At 46.2% G+C, this 21,500-nt stretch overlaps 1 protein-coding gene across 1 annotated transcript in view; it reads right to left on the bottom strand.

Moving 5' to 3' along the window:
- Window positions 1–7,085: 7,085 nt before the first annotated feature.
- MASP1 (MBL associated serine protease 1) overlaps window positions 7,086–21,500 on the bottom strand; it is a 69,924-nt gene continuing 55,509 nt past the window's right edge. Inside the window, exons 11-16 of the mRNA XM_020870072.2 lie at window positions 19,246–19,383; window positions 16,001–16,114; window positions 14,957–15,142; window positions 13,088–13,155; window positions 10,580–10,679; window positions 7,086–10,133 (exon numbers count right to left, since the gene is read on the bottom strand). Of these exons, the coding sequence (XP_020725731.2) occupies window positions 9,943–10,133; window positions 10,580–10,679; window positions 13,088–13,155; window positions 14,957–15,142; window positions 16,001–16,114; window positions 19,246–19,383 (797 nt within the window). The 3' untranslated portion in view covers window positions 7,086–9,942. The remainder of the gene's footprint in view (window positions 10,134–10,579; window positions 10,680–13,087; window positions 13,156–14,956; window positions 15,143–16,000; window positions 16,115–19,245; window positions 19,384–21,500) is intronic.

The following is a 21,500-nucleotide window of genomic DNA, read 5'->3' as shown; positions in this document are numbered from 1 at the left end:
TCTCTTTCTTCTCCTTTTCTTTTCAATTGGCAGCCTCCCCTTTGAGTCTTCAAGGGCTCTTCCTCTTGGTGATTTTGGTTATGTTGATAAATAATTTAGGAAGACAAGGGTTAATTTCCCAGCCCAACAGGTAGAACTGGTTTATTTTAATATATGTAGCATCACTTCTTTTCTTTTCCTTATATATCTCTCAAAGCAATGACTTCATTTTTCCAGCAGCATGGTAGCACTCTTCAATCTTCAAAGATAGCTATTAAAAAAAACTCCACAAACAGAAAACATCAGTGATTTCTGGGCTCCATTCCCATTGGCTGAAATACCCAAGAAGGAATTTAGTTCTTTTCCAAGTCCCATTCTGGTTCTCTGTAGGACTCCCAGCTAAGAAATTTCCTTTGGGATCACTTTCGGCATTGCGTGGGTACTGTTGCATGCATCAGGGGAATGAAATCTGTCTATTTTATGGCTTTGTTGTGACAGGGCCTTGTGAGGGTGGGTGGTGGTATAGAAAACACATTGACCTGAGAGCCAGAAATCTGGGTTTCAGACCTGGCTTAGCCATTATCTAGGCATCTAGGCTGCCGACCTTGGGTGACCTAGTTTTTTCCCTCCCCTGGCTCTCAGTTTCCTCATTTATCAAGCAAAGAGGTAAGGTGATCTGAAGAGTTTCTGCTGGCTCTGACATCACTCAAAAACTTCTGCTTAGCCTTATTTTGTCCTCAGGCATTTGGGATGGTGCCCTGACCCTGATCCCTCTAATAGGTCATCTAGTTGTTACATCAAGATTTCCGTCTGCTTGGGTCAGCTTGGAGTTGGACCTTTTTATCTGAATGCCCATAGCATCTTCCTTTCCTTTCCTTTCTAGCAGCAAACTGTTATTTGTCTTAATCTGACTCAACCTCACTTTATTTATTTATTTTTTCATTTATTTTTATTAGTTGGAGGCTAATTACTTTACAATATTGTAGTGGTTTTTGTCATACACTGACATGAATCAGCCATGGATTTACATGTATTCCCCATCCCAATCACCCCTCCCACCTCTCTATCCCAATCCCCCCTCCCACCTCCCTCTCCACCTGATTCCTCTGGGTCTTCCCAGTGCACCAGGCCCGAGCACTTGTCTCATGCATCCAGCCTGGGCTGGTGATCTGTTTCACCCTAGATAATATACATGTTTTGATGCTGTTCTCTCTAAACATCCCACCCTCATCTTCTCCCACAGAGTCCAAAATTCTGTTCTGTACATGTGTCTCTTTTTCTGTTTTGCATATAGGGTTATCGTTACCATCTTTCTAAATTCCATATATATGCGTTAGTATACTGTATTGGTCTTTATCTTTCTGGCTTACTTCACTCTGTATAATGGGCTCCAGTTTCATCCATCTCATTAGAACTGATTTAAATGAATTCTTTCTAATGGCTGAGTAATATTCCATGGTGTATATTACCACAGCTTCCTTATCCATTCGTCTGCTGATGGGCATCTAGGTTGCTTCCATGTCCTGGCAATTATAAACAGTGCTGCGATGAACATTGGGGTGCACGTGTCTCTTTCAGATCTGGTTTCCTCTGTGTGTATGCCCAGAAGTGGGATTGCTGGGTCATATGTCAGTTCTATTTCCAGTTTTTTAAGGAATCTCCACACTGTTCTCCATAGCGGCTATACATAGGTTCGTGGATTTACCTCTGGGCTTTCTATTCTGTTCCATTGATCTATATTTCTGTCTTTGTGCCAGTACCATACTGTCTTGATGACTGTGGCTTTGTAGTATAGTCTGAAGTCAGGCAGGTTGATTCCTCCAGTTCCATTCTTCTTTCTCAAGATTACTTTGGCTATTCGAGGTTTTTTGTATTTCCATACAATTTGTAAAATTATTTGTTCTAGTTCTGTGAAAAATACCGTTGGTAGCTTGATAGGGATTGCATTAAATCTATAGATTGCTTTGGGTAGTATAGACATTTTAACAATATTGATTCTTCCAATCCATGAACATGATATATTTCTCCATCTGTTTGTGTCCTCTTTGGTTTCTTTCATCAGTGTTTTATAGTTTTCTATGTATAGGTCTTTTGTTCTTTAGGTAGATATACTCCTAAGTATTTTATTCTTTTTGTTGCAATGGTGAATGGTATTGTTTCCTTAAGTTCTCTTTCTGTTTTCTCATTGTTAGTGTATAGGAATGCAAGGGATTTCTGTGTGTTAATTTTATATCCTGCAACTTTACTATATTCGTTGATTAGCTCTAATAATTTTCTGGTAGAGTCTTTAGGGTTTTCTATGTAGAGGATCACTAATTTCACAAATTGTATGGAAATACAAAAAACCTCGAATAGCCAAAGTAATCTTGAGAAAGAAGAATGGAACTGGAGGAATCAACCTGCCTGACTTCCGACTATACTACAAAGCCACAGTCATCAAGACAGTATGGTACTGGCACAAAGACAGAAATATAGATCAGTGGAACAGAATAGAAAGCCCAGAGATAAGTCAACGAACCTATGGACACCTTATCTTTGATAAAGGAGGCAAGGATATCCAATGGAAAAAAAGACAACCTCTTTAACAAGTGGTGCTGGGAAAACTGGTCAACCACTTGTAAAAGAATGAAATTAGAAGACGAACACCATACACAAAAATAAACTCAAAGTGTATTAAAGATCTAAATGTAAGACCAGAAACTATAAAACTCCTAGAGGAGAACATAGGCAAAACACACTCCGACATAAATCACAGCAGGATTCTCTATGGCCCACCTCCCAGAATATTGGAAATAAAAGCACAAATAAACAAATGGGACCTAATGAAACTTAAAAGCTTTTGCACAACAAAGGAAACTATATGGAAGGTGAAAAAACAGCCCTCAGATTGGGAGAAAATCATAGCAAATGGAGCAACAGACAAAGGATTAATCTCAAAAATATACAAGCAACTCCTGCAGCTCAATTCCAGAAAAATAAATGACCCAATCAAAAAATGGGCCAAATAACTAAACAGATATTTCTCCAAAGAAGACATACAGATGGCTAACAAACACATGAAAAGATGCTCAACATCACTCATTATCAGAGAAATGCAAATCAAAACCACAATGAGGTCCCATTACACGCCAGTCAGGATGGCTGCTATCCTAAAGTCTACAAGCAATAAATGCTGGAGAGGATGTGGAGAAAAGGGAACCCTCTTACACTGTTGGTGGGAGTGCAAACTAGTTCAACCTCACTTTAAAGGTATTCACATTTTGAAAGGTAGTTACCTTGAAAGGTGTCACCTTATACAAATACCTGTGTGGTAGTGATGAAATTTCAGCCTGTGTCTTATTCTCTCTCTTCTAAAATAAGTCCAATAAAATTTTTCTTCACTCCCATCTTAACAGGCCTATAATTTTATTTTGAGGACATAATAAGATACTCAGTATTTTCAAGATTCATTCACTCAATGAATGCTTATTGAGTATATATTATGCGCCAGTCATTGTTCTAGGTGCTGGGATACATGAAAGAGCAAAATGACTAAATCACTGACTTTATGGAGAGTAGAGGAACTAGACAGAGAACAGTATAAGTAAGCTATGTGGTACACTAGCTTAAGGACTAGTGTCCTTAAAGAGAAGAATAAAGTAGGCAAGGGGGACGGGAACGGCAGGGACAGAGTTACAGTTTTAGATTTGGTAGCTAGGGAAGGTCTCACTAAGAGGTGACATTTGGGAAAAAAAGATGAAGAAACTGTAAGGGGAAGGGGAAGGGCATATGAAGGCCCAGAGGTAGAAGCAGCCTAAAATGCTGAACCATGAGGAGGCCAGTGTGGCTGGAATGCAGTTCAGGCTTAGTAGCCATTACTCAGTGGGAATGGGGTGATAGATTCAGAGCATATAATCCATGTAGGTTATTATCAGGACATCAGTTTTTAACTTAAACAAGATGCCATTGGAGGGTTTGTGCAGTGGGGTGATGTAATTCAGTTTACTGTCACTGTGTTGAGAATGACCACAGTGAAAAAGGAAAGATTGGCCAGGAGGCTGGTGCAACAATCCAGCAAAGAGCAGATAGTGGTCTGTTCCAGGGTGGGGACCTGTAACAGGGTGGCAATAACTGGGATTGAGTCTGGCTATATTTTAAAGTAGAGCTGAGAGGGTTTGTTGTTGACTCAAATGTGGGGTCTAAGAGAAAGGGGAGTCAAAGACACCCCAAGACTTTGGGTCAGGTCATCTGGAAGAGTAGAGTTATTGCTTTCTGAGATGGGGAAGGCTGTGTGGGGAACAGATGTGGGGGCCATATCAGGAGTTTGACTGTGGACACATGAAGGTTGAGATGCTAAAGGCATCCTGTTAGATATTGAACACAAGAAATGCCAAGGCAGGTGAATATTCATACCTATGGTTCCGAGGCAAGGATCAAGCTAGAGATGCAGGTAAAGTCATTAGCATTTCCACGATGTTAAAAGTCATGAGATTAGATGAGATCCCTGAGGGAGTGAGAGTTGAGAGTACAGAAAGGAGGCCCAGAGACTGAGCCCCGGGGCTCTCTGAGTATAGAGGCTGGAAAGGAGACATTCTCGGGGGACTGTGGAAACTGAACACAGACAGCATGAACAGCTTGAGCTTTCAGAACCATCAGGCGACAGAGCTGGCTCTGGAGCCCGAGTCTTCAGGGTCAGGGTCCAGGGCTCGTCCCATGCGTCCAAAGTGCCTTCTCTACCAATGGCACCAACTTACTCCTCGGATTGGAATCCTGCCCATGTCCTCTGTGTGGGGTGTGTTGTTTTAGCAGGTCTGAGCTGGATGTGGATTTGTGTCCCTGTTTTCTTTCTTTCTTTCTTTTCTTTTTTTTTTTTTTAAAAAAAGCATTTCATAATGTTGAGCACTGAAATAAAAAGACATAATGGGAGGCCTAGACTGCCAACATGGATTTGGGCCTTGGGCATACAAACTCAGACCAAAGGGAGTTGTTGTTGGAAAGATTCCATTGTCTGGGATCTTGTCAGCAGGTCTGGGCCACTTGTGAGTGTTTAGTGGGCCTGGGTTAAATAAGCCAGATAGTCCCAGAAAATGGGCAAGATGGAATAGTGGCATAGGATGAACAGCTCAGGAGGAGGTGAGAATCCTCACTGTTAAAGTAGGTTAGCATTTCTGAGACCCCAGGCCTGCACTGCATCTATGCTGTACCTTTCGAATCCCTGGGGTTTGTTCTGTTTGGTGCTGGCCCGTTGGCATGTTACTTTGCAGAGTCTTCCCCTGGGACTGGAGGATATTAGAGGAAGAGTTCTGTTCCCACCCACACTAATCCGTTCATCACTCTGCACGCTCACCCTGGGCACCAGGCCAGCTTGACACATCTTCCCCTTGTCATAACACTGTTTTGTCCTAACGCCCCTTCCTCACAGGGGCCTCCCATGGAGGCTTTGCCTAAATATTGGCAGGGTCCTGGCTCTTTTTCCTGTGATCAGAGGCTCATTGCTGGGAACTGAGCCTGTGTTTTTGCATACAAAATAATATTTTCCTTATCTTCTTGAAAAAAAAGTCAGCACATACCAGACACAGGAGGTGGTCATAAAGGCTATTTGTCTCTCTTTTCCAAGTTCAGAGACTGCCCTGGCTTTCTTTCTGGAGACTGCACTGATGCCGGAGGGTCACAGAAAGCCCGGGGACCTGAAAACAATGACTGCCTTTGGGTTTTGGCCTCTGCTCTTTCCCCTCTGTGCTCTCTTATTCACTCTCACATGTGAACAGGAGTTTGGGTCTCTTTAAAGAGGCTTCTCAGGGCCAAACCCTAGATCCTCATAGCCCCTGGAAGCAGGTTCCTCTCCTCCCTCTCCTCCGTCTGCCCTTGTTCAGGACCAGGGGGTCCCTCGCCTGTTGTTTGGAAGCCATATTGAGTCTGCTTATCTTTAGGCTCTTCTTCCTCAGTTTACTCTCTGCAGTAAAGCTTGATTTTGAAAGATCACGTCTCTCCTTGGTCCAAAATCCTCAAATTCCCAAAACCATGCTGAGCATCCCAGTCAGGACTTCCTGAAGGTGTTCTTCTTTCTCCTGATTTTTCTGGCTTTCCAGGGACAATGAGCCACTCAGTTTTCCCCAAATATTCACTACCCTTTCATCTCCCTGCTCTTTCACATACTATTGTGTGGGGATGCTTTCTTCTTCAGTTTGCAAAGTAAAAGAACGCGGTTCTTTCCAGGAAAACACTAATGCAGGATGTCTTAGTGATGGTATTACTGCTGAGTCAGAGAAGTTCTGGATCTAGAGCCAGAGCAGGAGGGTGTCTGCCTCACCCCTGTCTCCCACCAGATGTGTGACCTGAGTTGAACACCCAAGCTTGAGAAATACTCCTCAGTGTTATTGATTATTTCCCTTAGAACTATTCATATTGATCTAATTTAGTTTCCAAATTTTTCCCTGTATGTTAATTCATCTGATTGCACAACCCTCAGACAAGGGTAGGGCAAAGATTTTTCTTCCAGTTTGTAGATGGGAAAATTAAGTGAATAAGGAAGTCAACCAATGCTTGGATTACAACCTAAGTCTCTTGATTTCAAGACTCACTCTAGACCCAGATTGGCTACTCTTTCTTCTGCAAGAGGGGTATAGATTTTCCTTTCCTGATTCTTGCTTACCTTTACTTGAAGGACCTCATGGTGGTGCTGATTCTTTGATTCTGGCACCTGGTAATATGTTTAATTCATGGCAGAAGGAAAGTACATACTCCAATTCAGAATAGGCTATACTCATCAACCTGGTGTCATAGTCTCTGAACCAAACAATTGAACACATGATCCGAAAAAAAAAAAAAAAAGTTTTTTTATTCTAGATATGGATGACAATCAAGAAATGTAACTTGGATATTGAAAGATTGTCTTCCTGGAATATTTTGACAATTATAGGAACAACTGAACAAGGTATTTCATCAGAACTGACCTGAGAAGCCTAAGAAGTGCTTTGGTATCAATGATTTGATTTTCCCATTATAATCTCTCTCTCTCTCTCTCTTCATGGTACAGGGATCCTAACTGGATACAGAGAACTGTTGATAAATGACAATGCAACTCACCAGAACCATCAGTCCATGAAAAACATACAAGCCAAACAGGATGCCTTGACGCAATACAGATGTTTATTGGAACAAACGTGCAGTTACAGCTACACATGTTGTAGAGCAACAGTTTCTGTTTCCAATGGAATTGGGCATGATCATTATTGCTAACAACAACATTCACGGTACAGAATCATAGCTTCAGATATACTAACTATTCTCTGGGAGGTGAATTGTGGTTGCATAGAAGAGAGACATTTCTAAGAGATAAAACTGCATTTTGAAGTTGAAATTGGCTATATGTGGAGGTAGCTAGTGTCACATCTTTAGATATGCTCAAGAATGAGGTCATAGGGTTAGACAATATGGTCCTAACAGACCCTCCAACCCTCTGCTTCTACAACCCTGAGACGTTCAGGTTTCTTGGACCTTAGCATCAGTGCAGGGGCTGGTATGTCTAGTAAATGCTCATAGATCAAGGGTAAGGTAAAGTCCAGCAACACATCTAGACATCCCTTAGATAAAGATGAAGTTGCAATTAGAATAAACAAGATAAACTGGTCCAGCCAGAAATTGGCATTTGTACACAAATTTTGAGGCTGCTTCAAGTCCCAGAATTGCTTGAATTTAAGGGAAAAGGTTCTTCTAGATACTGACTCTGATTCCAGAGTCAGAGCACTGGTCTGCGGGACACGTCATTTTTATGAGAGAAGAATGGATATGTGCTCTTGTTGTTGTGTCTAGAAGCCCTCCTTTTGCCTTAGCTGTAGAAATGCGCACCTTCTTCAAGGTGCAGCTCCAACACCGTCTCCTCTGAGCTGCTTTCCCGATGTCCCCTCCTCCAATGCCTGCATACAGGAATGGCCTGTCCCCCTGTGCTGTTCTGACACACAGCACTTGGTCAGGTTCATTCTGTCATGGTGGATACTTGTAGAGGTGTCAGTTCTTCCTGCAGGAGCTCCTGGAAAGCATGAATCATGTTCCCTTCATCATGGTGGTACCCATAGCAGGCATGACAGCCTGGCACGGGGTGGGGGGCACTCAGGCAGTGCTGTGAAATGAGCAGGCATGATGTTTGGAATGCTTTAGGGTTGTTCCAAAACTTTGCATTGTGATTCTTCTTTGGTGTCTAAAATAGAGCTCCAGTTTGCTTGACAAATGTCTGGTGGGATTGAGTATGAAGGCCACCTTCTGCATACAGAACAACCAGCAGGGTGCAGAGAGGTAGAATGACCTGCTCAGAGAATCAAAAGCAGGCTGTAAGTTGCTGTCCCTGAGTAGTCAGCCTCAGGCTTAGTGTTCATAAGTTCTCATTCCTCGGTATCTTCTTTCGGCAAGAGACCTTGAATGACTCCAGCAGCTGCAGTGCCGGTCAAGAACTGAAATCTCCCATGAAGACCAATTTTGGAACAGAATTGAAGACAGAACAGAAGACAGGACTTGGGGCTTCTGATCCCTTGTAGGGCTCACCTCTCAGAGTTCTGGAGGGGACAAGGACCCTGGAATCTTCCTGAGAGAGAAGGTGGCTCCTGAAGGGAAGAGGCATTCTGCTCGGGAAGAACACCCCAAGGCTGGGGTGTTCTGGTTGAGGAACAGGGGTGAGGAATCAGGGGAACGGTGCTTGGGGTCAGCTGTGGACACAGGGAGGGAGAGTAACGGGCCTGAGTCTGGCCTCCCAGGGCCTACCTCATGCCAGGTTCCCAGGAAGAAAAGGAGGTGGGTACCTAGAACAGAGACTCTGCTTAGGAATAAGAAAAGGCCTCTAGGCTTGCACTTTGCCTGGGCTACTGGGGAGCTAGGGTGTGGTGCACGGGGTGGGTGTTGCAGCAGCAGCAGGATTTGGTCTGCATCAAAGCTCTATGGGTTCTGGTGGCTCAAGTGGTAAAGAATCTGCCTGCAATGCAGGAGACCCGGTTCGATTCCTGGGTCAGGAAGATCCCTTGGAGAAGGGAATGGCTACCCACTCCAGTATTCTTGCCTGGAGCATCCCATAGACAGAGGAGCCTGGTGGCTACAGCGCATAGGGTCACGACGAGTTGGACATGACTGAGCGACTAACACTTTCACTTCAAAGCTCTATTGGGCCATTTTGACCTTTTGGTAATTTTGGCTTTAACTCATCTCATCAGGGAGAAATGGCTTTGTTGGATCCTTGACTGTCAGAGCTGTGAGGGTCTTTGCTGGGATGAGGGGAAGGGACTTGCGTAGAGTCACAGGGAGATGGGGGCAGAGCTGGTTCCCAGTCTCCCCATCCCGGTCTCTACTTCTCTCAGGCACTATCACAGTTCGGTATCCAGCCCAGTCCTAAGTGCATCACTATGGGACCTGCAGAGACTAAGCCTGTCTCTTTCACCTTTTCACGGAGAGAGGTGGGAACTGGGGCTGGGAAATGCGTGGCAGCAAAGAAGCATAGAGCATTTGGGGGCAGGCGAAGGCGATGGTCAAGGTTGAGGGGACAGGTACAAACTTGATCAACCCTAAGGCCCAGCCAGGATTTATAAGCAAACGCAGTGTGCCTGGTAGACACACTGGCCTTCCACTAAGTCACATTTATTGAGCACTTAGTTTATACCTGCACTGTGCTAAGTGCTATGAAATAAATTTGGTCTTCATCATACTTTTCTGAGGAGGTAAGGCAGGCCGTGTCCATCATAGGGATGAAGAAACTGAGGCTCAAAGAGGTGAAGTCACCTGCCCAGTGTTACAAAGCTAGTAGATGATATAATCTGGGTTCTGATCACTTTGCTACTCTGCTTCTTAAAGGAGAGTGAGAAGATGGCTGAGATGTTCCCTTAATTGGCCAGTAATAGGTGGGCTGAATGAGATGCGTGTAGGGTGAGGGACGTCTGGCATCAGATAATTGTCCTCTGTTGCTGACTGACCATGACGGGCGAGGCGGAGGGTGAGGAACTGAACTCAATTGCTCACGCCGGTGACCGTCTGGATCCAGGCCTTGTTTTGGAAGATGTCCGAATACACTCCGTAGCGGTCCTTCTTTCCGCAGTCCACGCCCCAGGACACTGTGCCCACCAGGTACCACTGGCCTCTCTTTCTATCCAGTGTCACCATGGGCCCTCCAGAGTCACCCGCACAGGCATCCCTGCCCCCTAGAGGAAGAAGTGACGCGGGTTAAAGTGTCTCTTTCCCTAGACCCAAGTCCAGAGGACCCTCCCTCTCCCTACAACTGACGTGTAGTTCAGAGAATTTGACACCAGGGGGCGCAACAGACCGTTGGACTCAAACTTGGGCTCTGAGCTGTTCTATGTCAGGCCTGCTCCTGCCTCTGTGATTTTAGAAAGCGTAGGTTCAGGATTCTCGGTTACCTAGTGGGAAAGCTGGGCTGGGAGAAGGGAAGTATGGAAATTCCTCACTTAGCACACTTTCCGCTGATGTAACTTTCCTCTCATGATCTTCCTCGCCGTCCCCTGCCTCATTCCTCCCCTTCCTCCGCTGTTCAACCTGCCAGCTCCAAGGTCTGCAGATCTGCAATTGCTGAGCCGGGTGCCCCACCCTGGCTGGTGGCGCCCTGCTGTAGGCAGGCCTCTTGACTCACCTTCCTTCTCCCCAGCACAGATCATGTCTCTGGTCACTTTTTTCTTCAGTAGAGCATAGGCCTCCCGACAGATGCGGTAATCAACAATTGGGATTTCGATCTGGAACACAAGGCCATTGTCAGTCCCCAACTTCTGACACCCCATCTCCCTCTCTGTCCCCTCCCTGGGCAAACCTGGGTCTGCCTTAGACCTCGCCTCAGAAATTGCCCTGTAGTACAGGTGAAGGGACACTGAATGCAGAACCAGGAGATCTGTGTTCTGGTACAGTCTTAGGTCATGAACTTGCTGTGTGACCTTGCACATGTCATCTGCCCCCTCTGGACCTCAGTTTTCTCATCTGTCAAATGGAGATAATATTGCTTAGCATATGCATTATTTCAAACACATCAGCATATGCAAAACCTTCTTATGTAAACATGTCAGCATATGCAAAACCTTCTTTTCCCCACCCTTACCATTACTGGTTGTGAGATGTGGGACATGTAGCCTTCATCAGTGTTTTTTCAGATTTCTGAGACTCTGTTTCCTCATCTGAAAAATGGAAATCATAATATTTGACATACTAATCACATAAAGTTGTTATAAAAAGAGGAGATGAATGAGCAGATGCTCTGTAAACTACAAACACTGCATACACAGCAGGTGGTGTAGGCTTCCCAGGTGGCGCAGTAGTAAGGAACCTGTCTGCCAATGCAGGAGGCGCAAGAGATGCAGTTTCAATCTCTGGGTTGGGAAGATTCCCTGGAGTAGGAAATGGCAACCAGCTCCAGTATTCTTGCCTAGAAAATTCCCTGGACAGTGGAGTCCATAGGGATCACAAAAAGTCAGACATGACTGAGCACGCACGCACTCACATAGAGGTTAGCGAGGCTCACCTTGCAGCAAGCTTCACTTATGCTCTCCCTCACCATGGTTTGAGTTTCCATACGCTCAGTCTGTATGTTGCCTGTTTCTATCTTATAAAGCTTGGAACATGGTCAGTACTCAGGAAATGTTATGTTGAATTGAGGTGATACATGGATACATAAAGGTAAGGTATTGTGTTTATTATTGGCCTTGATTCAGCTTGGAGGTATATGTTGGAGTGGGTGTCTAGAATAAAAAGAGGAATCATATGAGTCTCATTCAGCCAAACCAAGAACGGAATGAGTCAAATCTCCCACAAAGCACAAGTCCTATTGGCCCTTACTGGGAGGGGACCAGAGGTATCCATGTCCCTTTGGGGCATGGTCTTCCCAGAGAGGTGGGGGAGGCAGGGTGGAGTCAGGCAGGGTGGTATGAGCACCTGTCCTCAGCAAACCATCAAGTGTCTGACTAACCTCTATCCATCACTCATATATCGCTTAATTGTCACTTCCTCTGGCCTTCTGCACTCGTAAGACAAGGTCAGAGTCCCAGTTATACTGAAGCATCCTGCACCTCTTCCTCATTCCGATGATCACACTGATGAATACTTTCTGTCTGTCCCACTTGACCATAATCCGAGAAGACAAGGGGCAGATCTGTCCTCTTATCCCCCTGCATACTTAGTAGTTAATACAATACAGAGTAGTTAATACAATGTCAGTTGTGTCCAACTCTTTGTGACCCCTTGGACTGTAGCCTGCCAGGCTCTTCTGTCCATGGAATTCTCCAGGCAAGAATACTGGAGTGGGTTACCATTTCCTTCTTCAGGGGATCTTCCCAACCCAGGGATTGAACCCACATCTGCTATGTCTCCTGCATTGGCAGGTGAGCTCTTTACCACTAGTGTCCCCTGGGAAGAGGCACTGAATAAACACTCAAGAGTGAATGATTGAAGGGGTAAATGGTTGTTGCAAACTCCAAATTTTAAAGTGTGTTAAAATAATGTACATTGAACGGTTTAGAAACTAGCTGTGGTTCTTGTAGAACCTGGTAATGTCCAAGCCAGACAGCTCTTGGAGGACATCTAGTGTTGCTGGTGACTTTGCAGTTTGAGACACTACACTGCAGTCTAGAGAGGCAAGATGACTTGTTTAAGATCACCCAGTAGGTTACTAGGAGCTGGGACTTGGGGGTGTGGCTCCTTACTCCTGGTTCAGTGTTCTTTTCTGAAATGACAAGAAATGTAAACTTTCAAATGCCATAGTCAGGTTCATTGCTGCAAGGACTGTGGCTCTCAGGGCCCATCCCTTGATCCATTCTTGGTTACTGCTATGTGAGTCTTCCTGATGTTTACAGGTGGATCACCTTTTAGGGTATCCAAGCCTACTGTTTTCTGGAAGAATTTCCATAAATTGAGCCTTTAATAAGCTACAGAAATACGGAACAATGTTTACAGACTAGAGTCCTATGACATGTAGAACAAATAGATCAAACTAGTTGGGATTCAATCTCACTTAACTTTGAAGGTGAGTCTGGTCCCTTTGCACCTGTCTCACTCATCCCCAGTCCAAACCTCCAAACCCCAGAGAGACACTGGGGCTCAGAAAGGTCCAATGTGGGGCACAAGTGCCACCCTCTGAAGGGTATATATTGAACTTCACCTCCATCAGGGTCTCTGGGAACCTTTGCAAGAACTGTTTTCCCCAACCACTGACGATGACCATGGCGCCTGGAAGAGAGAAGACACAGTGAGAGCGGAGAGGCTGTCTGCGGGTTTTTGGAGGGTGGCACCTTGCTGCCCCCTCATCCCCTGCATGTGGAGGAAGCACTGAGTTTTCCCCCTGAGCAAATGGCAGCATGGTGGGGAGGAAGACTTGGGCTGGAGCTTACCTGAGACAGTGGGTTTGGGAATTTGTTTCTATGAGATGTTAGCTGGTTTATGTGTTTAGTTGACTGTTCTCTCCCACTCGCAACTAGTTTGGAACCTCGGCTCTGTGAGAGTAGTAATCTCATCTGCCTTATTCAGGGCTGTATCCTTATGCCTACAGCAAGGCTGACACATGGTAGATGCTCAATCAATAACTGAATAAATACAGAGTCCAGCCTAGCCCATAATACACTGTGCTCCCTCCACTTCTGAGGCTTAGTTTTCTCATCCATAAAATGAAGAGGTCAGACTTGGTACCTCTAAAACCCCTCCTGGCTCTGATGTTCTAGAAGTCTGTAAGGTTGGCAAATCTTGAGGCAATGTGGAAATGGGCTGGGCACCAGCAGAGTACTGACTTGTTTCATCATTTGGAAAGAGCCTGGATACTGACAACAGCTCTGGGCCTTAAGTTGGAAGATCTGAATTCCAGCCCCAGATCTATATCTTACAAGCTGAATGTTGGGTAAATCACTTCCCTTCGCCAAGCCTCAGTTTTCTCATCTGGAAAATGGGACTACAATACTACTTCACAAGGCTTTTATAAGTAGCACATAAATTAATTAATGTAAATCAAGTGGTACATGGCAGGCACATGGTATCTGATGCACAGAGCCATGCCTGGGCCTTTCCTGGGGGCTCACTTCCCCTCAATACTTCTCATATTCCATTCAGCCATTTAAAAAAAATAACTTCATTGAATTAAAGAAGGTTAGCTGTGACACAGCACCACTGAATTTAGAACAGGATGAAACAAAAACCAACTTCCCCAAGTTGGACTCTCACTCTATGCTGAATATGTTTGATTATTATTTCACTTAAACATCACAACCACCCATTGGGCACTATTCCTCGTGTAAAGGGAAGGGGCTTGAAGTTAGGCAACTTCTTCAAGGTTGTCCAACTCGGAAATGGCAGCATGGAGAGTTGAGCCTGTGCTAGCGATTAAGCTATTGTCTCTCAGCTCCAGACGTACCCTTTTATACTTTGCTTTGTGATGCTGTGAATGAGACTCTGAAATGGCAGATCCATTTTGTGAGGAACATTCCTGAAAACAGGGGGCACTTCCAGGAAGGCTTGCTATTCCTGATGGCATCACCCTAGTGATGGTTCCTCACCCCACCAGTGGTGGTTGTTCCCCTAGCACCATCAGCACAGGGCCTCATCTGCAGAGTCTGAGCTCCTACTTCACAGAGCCCCTGTCTAAGCTTCCAGGCTCTGTAAGTCCAACCTCTCCCCTTTGTTCCTGCAGCCCCAGGAGTGGTATAGTTCCTCCCTGCAAGTGCTGTCTCTCTGATCTCAGCATCCGGCTTTACTCCTCCAGCCCTCTAATACCCTATATTAAATTCTTTTGGTTACAGTAACTAGTCTGGTTTCTGTTTTCCTGTCTAGACCCTGACGGCTACATGCTTGCAATACTGACCAAGCGTGCCTGCTTTTGTGCACCACCTTGAAGCCTGCTTTGATTTAGCTGTTTTAGGGAAGGAGGCTGAGGAATCAGGCAGACACAGTCAGCTGGCTCAGCTGGCACTGAAGCCTGGCCAGCGCTGGAGTAGAAGCCTTCATGGAGGCTCTGCCAAGGTGGAATCACAGGTGGGTGCGGTACCTTCCTCCGGCGGCTCCTGGGGTAGACAGATGGGCATCACAAAGTCATTGAGCACCGGGCCCCTCGACAGCTCCACCAGAGCGACGTCATTCTCGTACGTGTTGGCGTTATACAGGGGATGGAGGAAGACTTGTTTGACGCTGAGACTCTGTTCATTCTCATCTGACTGGGTCCTCCGAAGCTTGCCTGGACAAGAAGAAGGCATGTGAGGCATGAGGGCAGCGGAAGCTTGGAGGATAAAGTCACAGCTTGTTCCCTGTCCCATCCAGCCCATGTTTCCAGCCTTAACCCTTACACTGCCTTTCACTCACCTGTTCTAACCATCCCTCCCCGTTTGCCTTTCCTCACATTTTCCCCTGGGCTCGAACCTCTGTCTTTCTTCATAATCTGGTCTGATCCCATCGCCTTGTAATACTCATTCCAGTGCCTGTTGCCATATGTCCAAACCATAATCACCCTTCCGTGCCCGGGTCACGTGTTGCCTCCTCCATGAAACCTCGGAGATCCTTGAGTTAGATGCTTCGGTTAGGAGTCTATTCCCTATGAACTTCCCCTGTTCCTCTCCTACAGAATTTACTGCTTCCTGCGTTTCATTAGAGGGCTTTGTGCTCATATTTTATTCCTTTTTTAGACTGTAAGTCCTTGTAAACAGGAACTTATGTCTTTAGATATGACGTAGTGTCAGGACATAAATATGCCGTTTACAAAGCCAGTTTACAAAGGAGAGGGGAAGCTTGGATGGTTTGTGTATGAATCACTTGAAACCACGAATTCATAGAAGCCTGAGGCATCTTTGGAAGTTATCCAGATGGGAGTCTTTATTATAAAATCTAAGGCCTCACCTTCAAAGATCTGCTCAAGGTCCTACCACCCAAGAATCACTGCCTTAGGCTTAGACTGTGATCCAGGACTTCGGCAGGTCCCTGGACTCCAGTCCTAGCTTGTCCTTCATTCCTAGGCTCCCTCCCTAAGGACTGAGTGAGTAGATACACCCCATCCCCAGAACCACAGCTGGCTTCAGGAATCAGCTAGGCTCACACTCACCCACGATGATTTTGAAGGCAGAGGGGCTGAGCAACTCCAAATGATGAAGAGTGTCGTCCTCTGAATCCAGCACTTCATGGAGGCAGTGAGCCGCAGTCACAATCCATTTGGAGCCTGAGAACAGAATTGTGAACACACACTGTCCTCTTGGCCACATCTTGTGTCCCACTATCTCAAGCTGAGGGCTTTCAGACCCCTCTCCAGGGCACCCCTCTCCCTTGCATTTCACAGCCCCAAGTCAGAAACTCATTGATCTTAATCTGAAGATGAGGGGTTGAATCTGTGATTTCATCTGCTTCCCCAACCTAGGTCAACACTGAACATTTTAAAAATGATTTCAGTTTTCCCTTAAACGCATGGGGTTGGCAAGCTCCAGACAGCCCAAGGTGTTCACAGTCTTGCTCACAGGTTGCCCCTTAGGCCTTGTTCCTCAAGGTGTGGTCCCTGGACTAGCGGCATCAACCTCATCTGGGAGCTTCTTGGAAATGCAGACTCTCAGGCCCCCACACAGGTCTACTGAATCAGAATCTGTATTCAGCATTAAAATCTGAGAATCTTAAAAAGAACTTCAAGTAATTTCTGGGCATATTAAACCACTACAATACTGTAAAGTAATTAGCCTCCAACTAATAAAAAAAAATTCTAGGCATATTAAAGTTTGAAAGTATTATTGTACATGGTTCTTCTCAAATGTGAGTACACATTTATAATAGAATCATGTGGGGAATTAAAAAAAAGAAATCCTCCCTAAACAATGTCTGGGCTTGAGCCAAACCATCTAAGTCGTGGAGTGAGGCCCAGTACAAACACACTTTAAAACTGCCCTCAAAGTTCTGCTGTCACCAAGGTCCGGAACCACTGCTCTGATCCCAAACTCTCATTTTATAGATTTGGATTCTGAGGCCTGAGGGGAGCGGGGCTGTCTAGGGCAGCTCTGCAGGTGGGTGGCAGGACCAGGGCTGACCGTGGGTCTCCTGATGATCAGCCTGGCACATCTCTTGTATCTTGGCTCTTTTTCCCTTGACGGACACTTTCCTGCTCTTTGTTTAATATAGGATCAGGCCTTGGTTCTTCCCTAAGGTGAATCAGGTGACAAACCCATAAATAGCTGAGTGCAGAGACATACTGAGATGAATCAAACAGAAAGAAAGGCGCCAGGGCTTTGGAGTGTGGGTATCATAGCAGAGTTCAGAGTTGGGGGCAGAGGTCCCTTTCTCTGCAGGTCCCTGGCCCTCTCGGGGGCAGCCATGTGCTCCAGCTACTGGCTTCTGGATAGTACCCTACACAGACTATCCTCTTTCCCGTGGTGGTATTTTTGATCCCTGTCTGCAGCCAGGGGCTCCTGGCTAATTTTCCAAGCGGATAAAATGGAATGAGCTACCCAGATTAGAAAGCCTGCCATGGAGGGGGGCTGGGGAGAGCAATGATGAGCCCAAAGACATAGCTTCATCTCCCAGCTCTGCAGACAGTGAGTCCCTGAGTCAGGGCCCCTCTGCACAGGCTTCATGGTGGGCACTGAATGCGCAGGTTCCCGCTGTCTGTCCCTCCGCTCCTTCTCTGCTTCTTCTGGCCTCTCCTCCCTTTCCTTCCCTCTACAGAACTAGACAACAGGAGGAGGAGAGAGATTCTAGATGAGGAGGGCTATGGGCAAGGCTGAGGATATCTTGTAGAGCTCTTGTAGCTTGGCTGAGGGTAGAGAACTGGGAACAAACATGCAGTAGACCCAGTGAGCACTGAACATCACTGAACTGAAACACCCAAGGCTTCAGAAAACTAATCTAACCCTTAAACCATGGGCACTTAATCCATCTCTTTTACATACAATACACTCTAACAAAATCGGAAGTGTCTTTGCTCGCTTCCACTCCCCCTCTCTGCTCCTCCCCTCTTTCTGCTTCTCTTCTGATGCTTTCTTCTCCTCTGGGTCCCTCCTGCTTGTCTGTGCCTTTCATGATTCTCTCTCTGTCTCTCATTTCCTGCCCTACCAGTTTCTCTTTCTCTGTTTGGACTTGTTTTCTTTCATTTTGCCCTTCATCTCCCTTCGCTCCCCTCTCTAGGTCTTTCACATGCCCTCTCTCTCTGCTTTTGTCTCTGTCCTTCTAACCCCTCTCATTCTTGGTTCTGCGCCCTGCCTGCTCCCCACTGGGCTCCCCTTTAACCTGTGCTCACTCACTGTGACCCTTGGGAGGCTCCATAGCGTGAGAGCTCCTGTCTTTGTGTTTGTGGGAATATAAGGATCAGCCCCTCTGCCGGGTTACCATTTCACATACCCCAGATGTCCAGGTTGCAGCCTCACCAGTGTCTGCACCTTCCCTCGGGGGTCCCTTGCTGGGGCGGGGGTCCCTTGCTGGGGAGCTGTCCTCCCCCAGAGTGCACCATGGAGGAGGAGGGTGGGTCAGGGCGAGGTGAGGCGAGGACAGCAACCCTAGAGCTGCCCAAGCAGAGGTGGACCCATCCATGCCTTCCTCCTCTGTGATGGGGTCAGAGGGGCTCTAGATTGCTCTTAATTTTTATTATGATGTCAGAGCTGGGATGGACCTTAGATCATCTGGGCTGAACTGTGGTAGGAAGAGCCATGAATCATTTCTTTCCTGCCTTTGCTGCCACTCCCAGCCATGTTCAGTCCATTCCACAAGTCTGACAGTTCTCTTTTCCAATGGCTTTGAGTCTGAATCTGCCTTGTTTCCACCCCTCGTCCCTATTCTTACTCTGAGGCTAATGACTTCCCTCCTCACTACTGCACTCTAGCCACCTCACTGGACTCTTGGCTTCCAGATTAACCCTTCTTTCAATCCATGTTGTTTCGGGAGATGACTTTTAAGAACATGATTATAAACCTGGAGTAGCATTCAGGACACATCTTGATTCCCAAGCATTGCATTCAGAGCTTTGTAAATATCCCTTCCTTGACTCCTCTAGGGTGGGTTTCCTGGTTCTCCCTCGGCCCAGGGCCCGAGACCCACCCTGACTTTGAGCTGCATGGAACTGCCTTGTGTTGTAGTCATGTTTAAGGGCCTGACCCCCTGACCCTTCTCAGTGCCAGAGCGTGGCCAGGGCTCAGGAGACCTTGCCTGAATCAGGGAGCCAGCTGGAGCAGAACAAGTGTCTCCCCGCTCCAGCTAAGGGCTCTTTCTACCACGTTGTGCTTCTGGGCCCTGCTGCTGGAGTGGAAGCTTCGAGGGTCAGGTCCCTTTCCTCCAGCCCACCCTCATCCTGGGTCCACCACCCCTTCCACCCCTCCTTACCTAGCAGGGAGCCCCCGCAGAAGGGCTGCCCATCCGGGTGTGACAACATAGCAGTCCAGGGGGTGGTGCCCTTCTGGACGGGGCGTCCGTTGATGATCCTGGCCAACAGATTCCGGGAGAACGTGGGGGTCCCACACACTGCAGCCAGGGGGAGGAGGGCAGGTCACACTCTGGGTTCCAGCTTGCCCTTTGCAAGAGCGGCTAGCTCATCACTCTGTTAGGAATATCTGTTAGTTTTCATTTCCCGGCATCCACTGCCCCTTTCAGTAATTGCACCCCAAGTTTCCTCTGGGGTCCTCTCTTCCCCCATTTCTTGTCCCTTTAGCCTGAGTTGCAATGATCTTACCTCTGGTTCTAGGGGTGTGACCATGGCCTGACTAATGAAAGCCTCTTATACTCTGGTCACAGTGATTGCTCAGAGATGGGAATGTAACCCTGGACAGGCCAGTAAGAGCCTGCCTTGGGAGTTTTGCTAGAAGGTCCTTCTCAGTTGGGGTTGCTAGACTATAAGCCCAGACCTGCCAACCATCACTTTATGGAAAGTTTGTAGAAAAAGTTTCAACAAACAAACACAAAGCCCACAAGAAAGCATCCTCCTCTCTATCTACTCCCTCTCTAAACATCTCTTCAGAACTGATTCTGAGCTCTGGATCCCCTCACTTCCAAACTCTTGGGGATCTGGTTTTGAGGATTTGTGTTCTTCTCCTCTATCTCGCATTCCTCCTTTGTCTATGCCTACAAAAAATGATCAAGACTTTTCATGCTAAAAATTGAATTTTCCACTTTCTCAACTTCTCATTCATTCCATAGTCTCTCCCTGTCCTTTCTTTCATAGTCAAGCTTCTGGAAAGAAAATTGACACTCAGTATCCACATCTTTCCCTGTCCTTCGGAGGTGGACTCAAAAGAACAAAGAACCATAGTTTGCACAAACTTGGACATAAAGTGGCCATTTGACAATCTAATAGATTTGTAATCATACATGGAGACAAAATATCTCCGGACCATAACTGGAACTTCAGTGGTGATATTTACATGTATAGGAGGACACTATTTCTGAAATTTTCTCTCATGTATTCTTCATCTCTAAGAATTCTCCTCACCTTGTAGCTGCCCATTGTTAAAGCTGGAGCATCTGCTGTTTTAGGTGAGGCTAGATACAGCTTTGACTCATGAAAGAGCAAAACAGAAACCCAAGTCTGAAAATACAAACTCATTTGAAGAGTCAGACAAGAACAAGAGGTTTGTATTAATTGGTTTCAAAGAAGCCAAACCTGGAGAACTGGGCAAAGAAGTCCCAGAGAGGTTGCCTCAGGAAAGAGATAAAAAACCTAGAAGCTGGAGAGAGAAAGAGAGAAGGAGGAAGACAATGGGAGGGAGAAGTAGGGAGAGAGCGAGGAAGAGAAAAGTGGGAAGGAAGGAAGAGGCTATGGAGAAGGAAGAGGAGGGGGATTAGGGACATGGAGCATAAAGGAAAGGGGAGGAAGGGTTAAGCACTTGAACGTGAGCATAGGTCTGTTCCCTGGATCCTCTTTCGGAGTTAATGGTAGTTGATGGTCCTGGTGCCTGGAAGTGTCCTCTGGACTGTCCCAGCTCATTTGCATTGTTGATCACTTTTTTCTTCTTGACACTTTCTCTCCTTGGCTTCTGAAGCTCTTTTCTTCCTGTGTTTCTGATTTCCCTTTTCTATCTCTTTCTTGGGGTTTTTTCTTCTTCTCTCCATGCAATCCATGCTGGTGTTTCCCTTCTTTAGTCCTCGGCCCCCTCGTCTTTTCCTTTCCAGTGGATGATGCTACTTCTTCCCATGCCAACATACCACTTAGAGCCTGATGAATTTCAGATCAGTGTCTCTAATCTGCCTTCTCCTCTGGACTCCTCCTTTCTACATCTCCAGCTGGATTGCTCATAAACTCCTCAAACACAGCAAAACCAAGTCCTGGTCTCCATCCTTCACCACCCATCTCCCCTTTGTTATTCCAGATGTCTGTTAATGTCTGCACAGACAGTATCCTTGTTGCCTCCCTTTTCTTCAGCCACCATCTTTAATCAGCCACTGGTAAAAAAATCAACAGGAGAAGCAGAGAGTAATGATGCAGTGTGCCCTTCATGCAACCCCATGGCACCTCAGTGTCTCAATACGTCAACAATATAAAGTCCAACAGTCTAGAGGGTGTGATGGAACACAAGACTGATAATCTCTGAAACCAGTTACACATAAAGTGTAAGGTATAATGTAGGATTCTTTTAGTTCTCAAT

Source organism: Odocoileus virginianus, chromosome 4, assembly GCF_023699985.2.
Source record: "Odocoileus virginianus isolate 20LAN1187 ecotype Illinois chromosome 4, Ovbor_1.2, whole genome shotgun sequence".
Classification (NCBI taxonomy): Eukaryota; Metazoa; Chordata; class Mammalia; order Artiodactyla; family Cervidae; genus Odocoileus; species Odocoileus virginianus.
The sequence above is the reverse complement of the archived record's forward strand: the minus strand, read 5'-3'. Positions and strand labels throughout refer to the sequence as shown.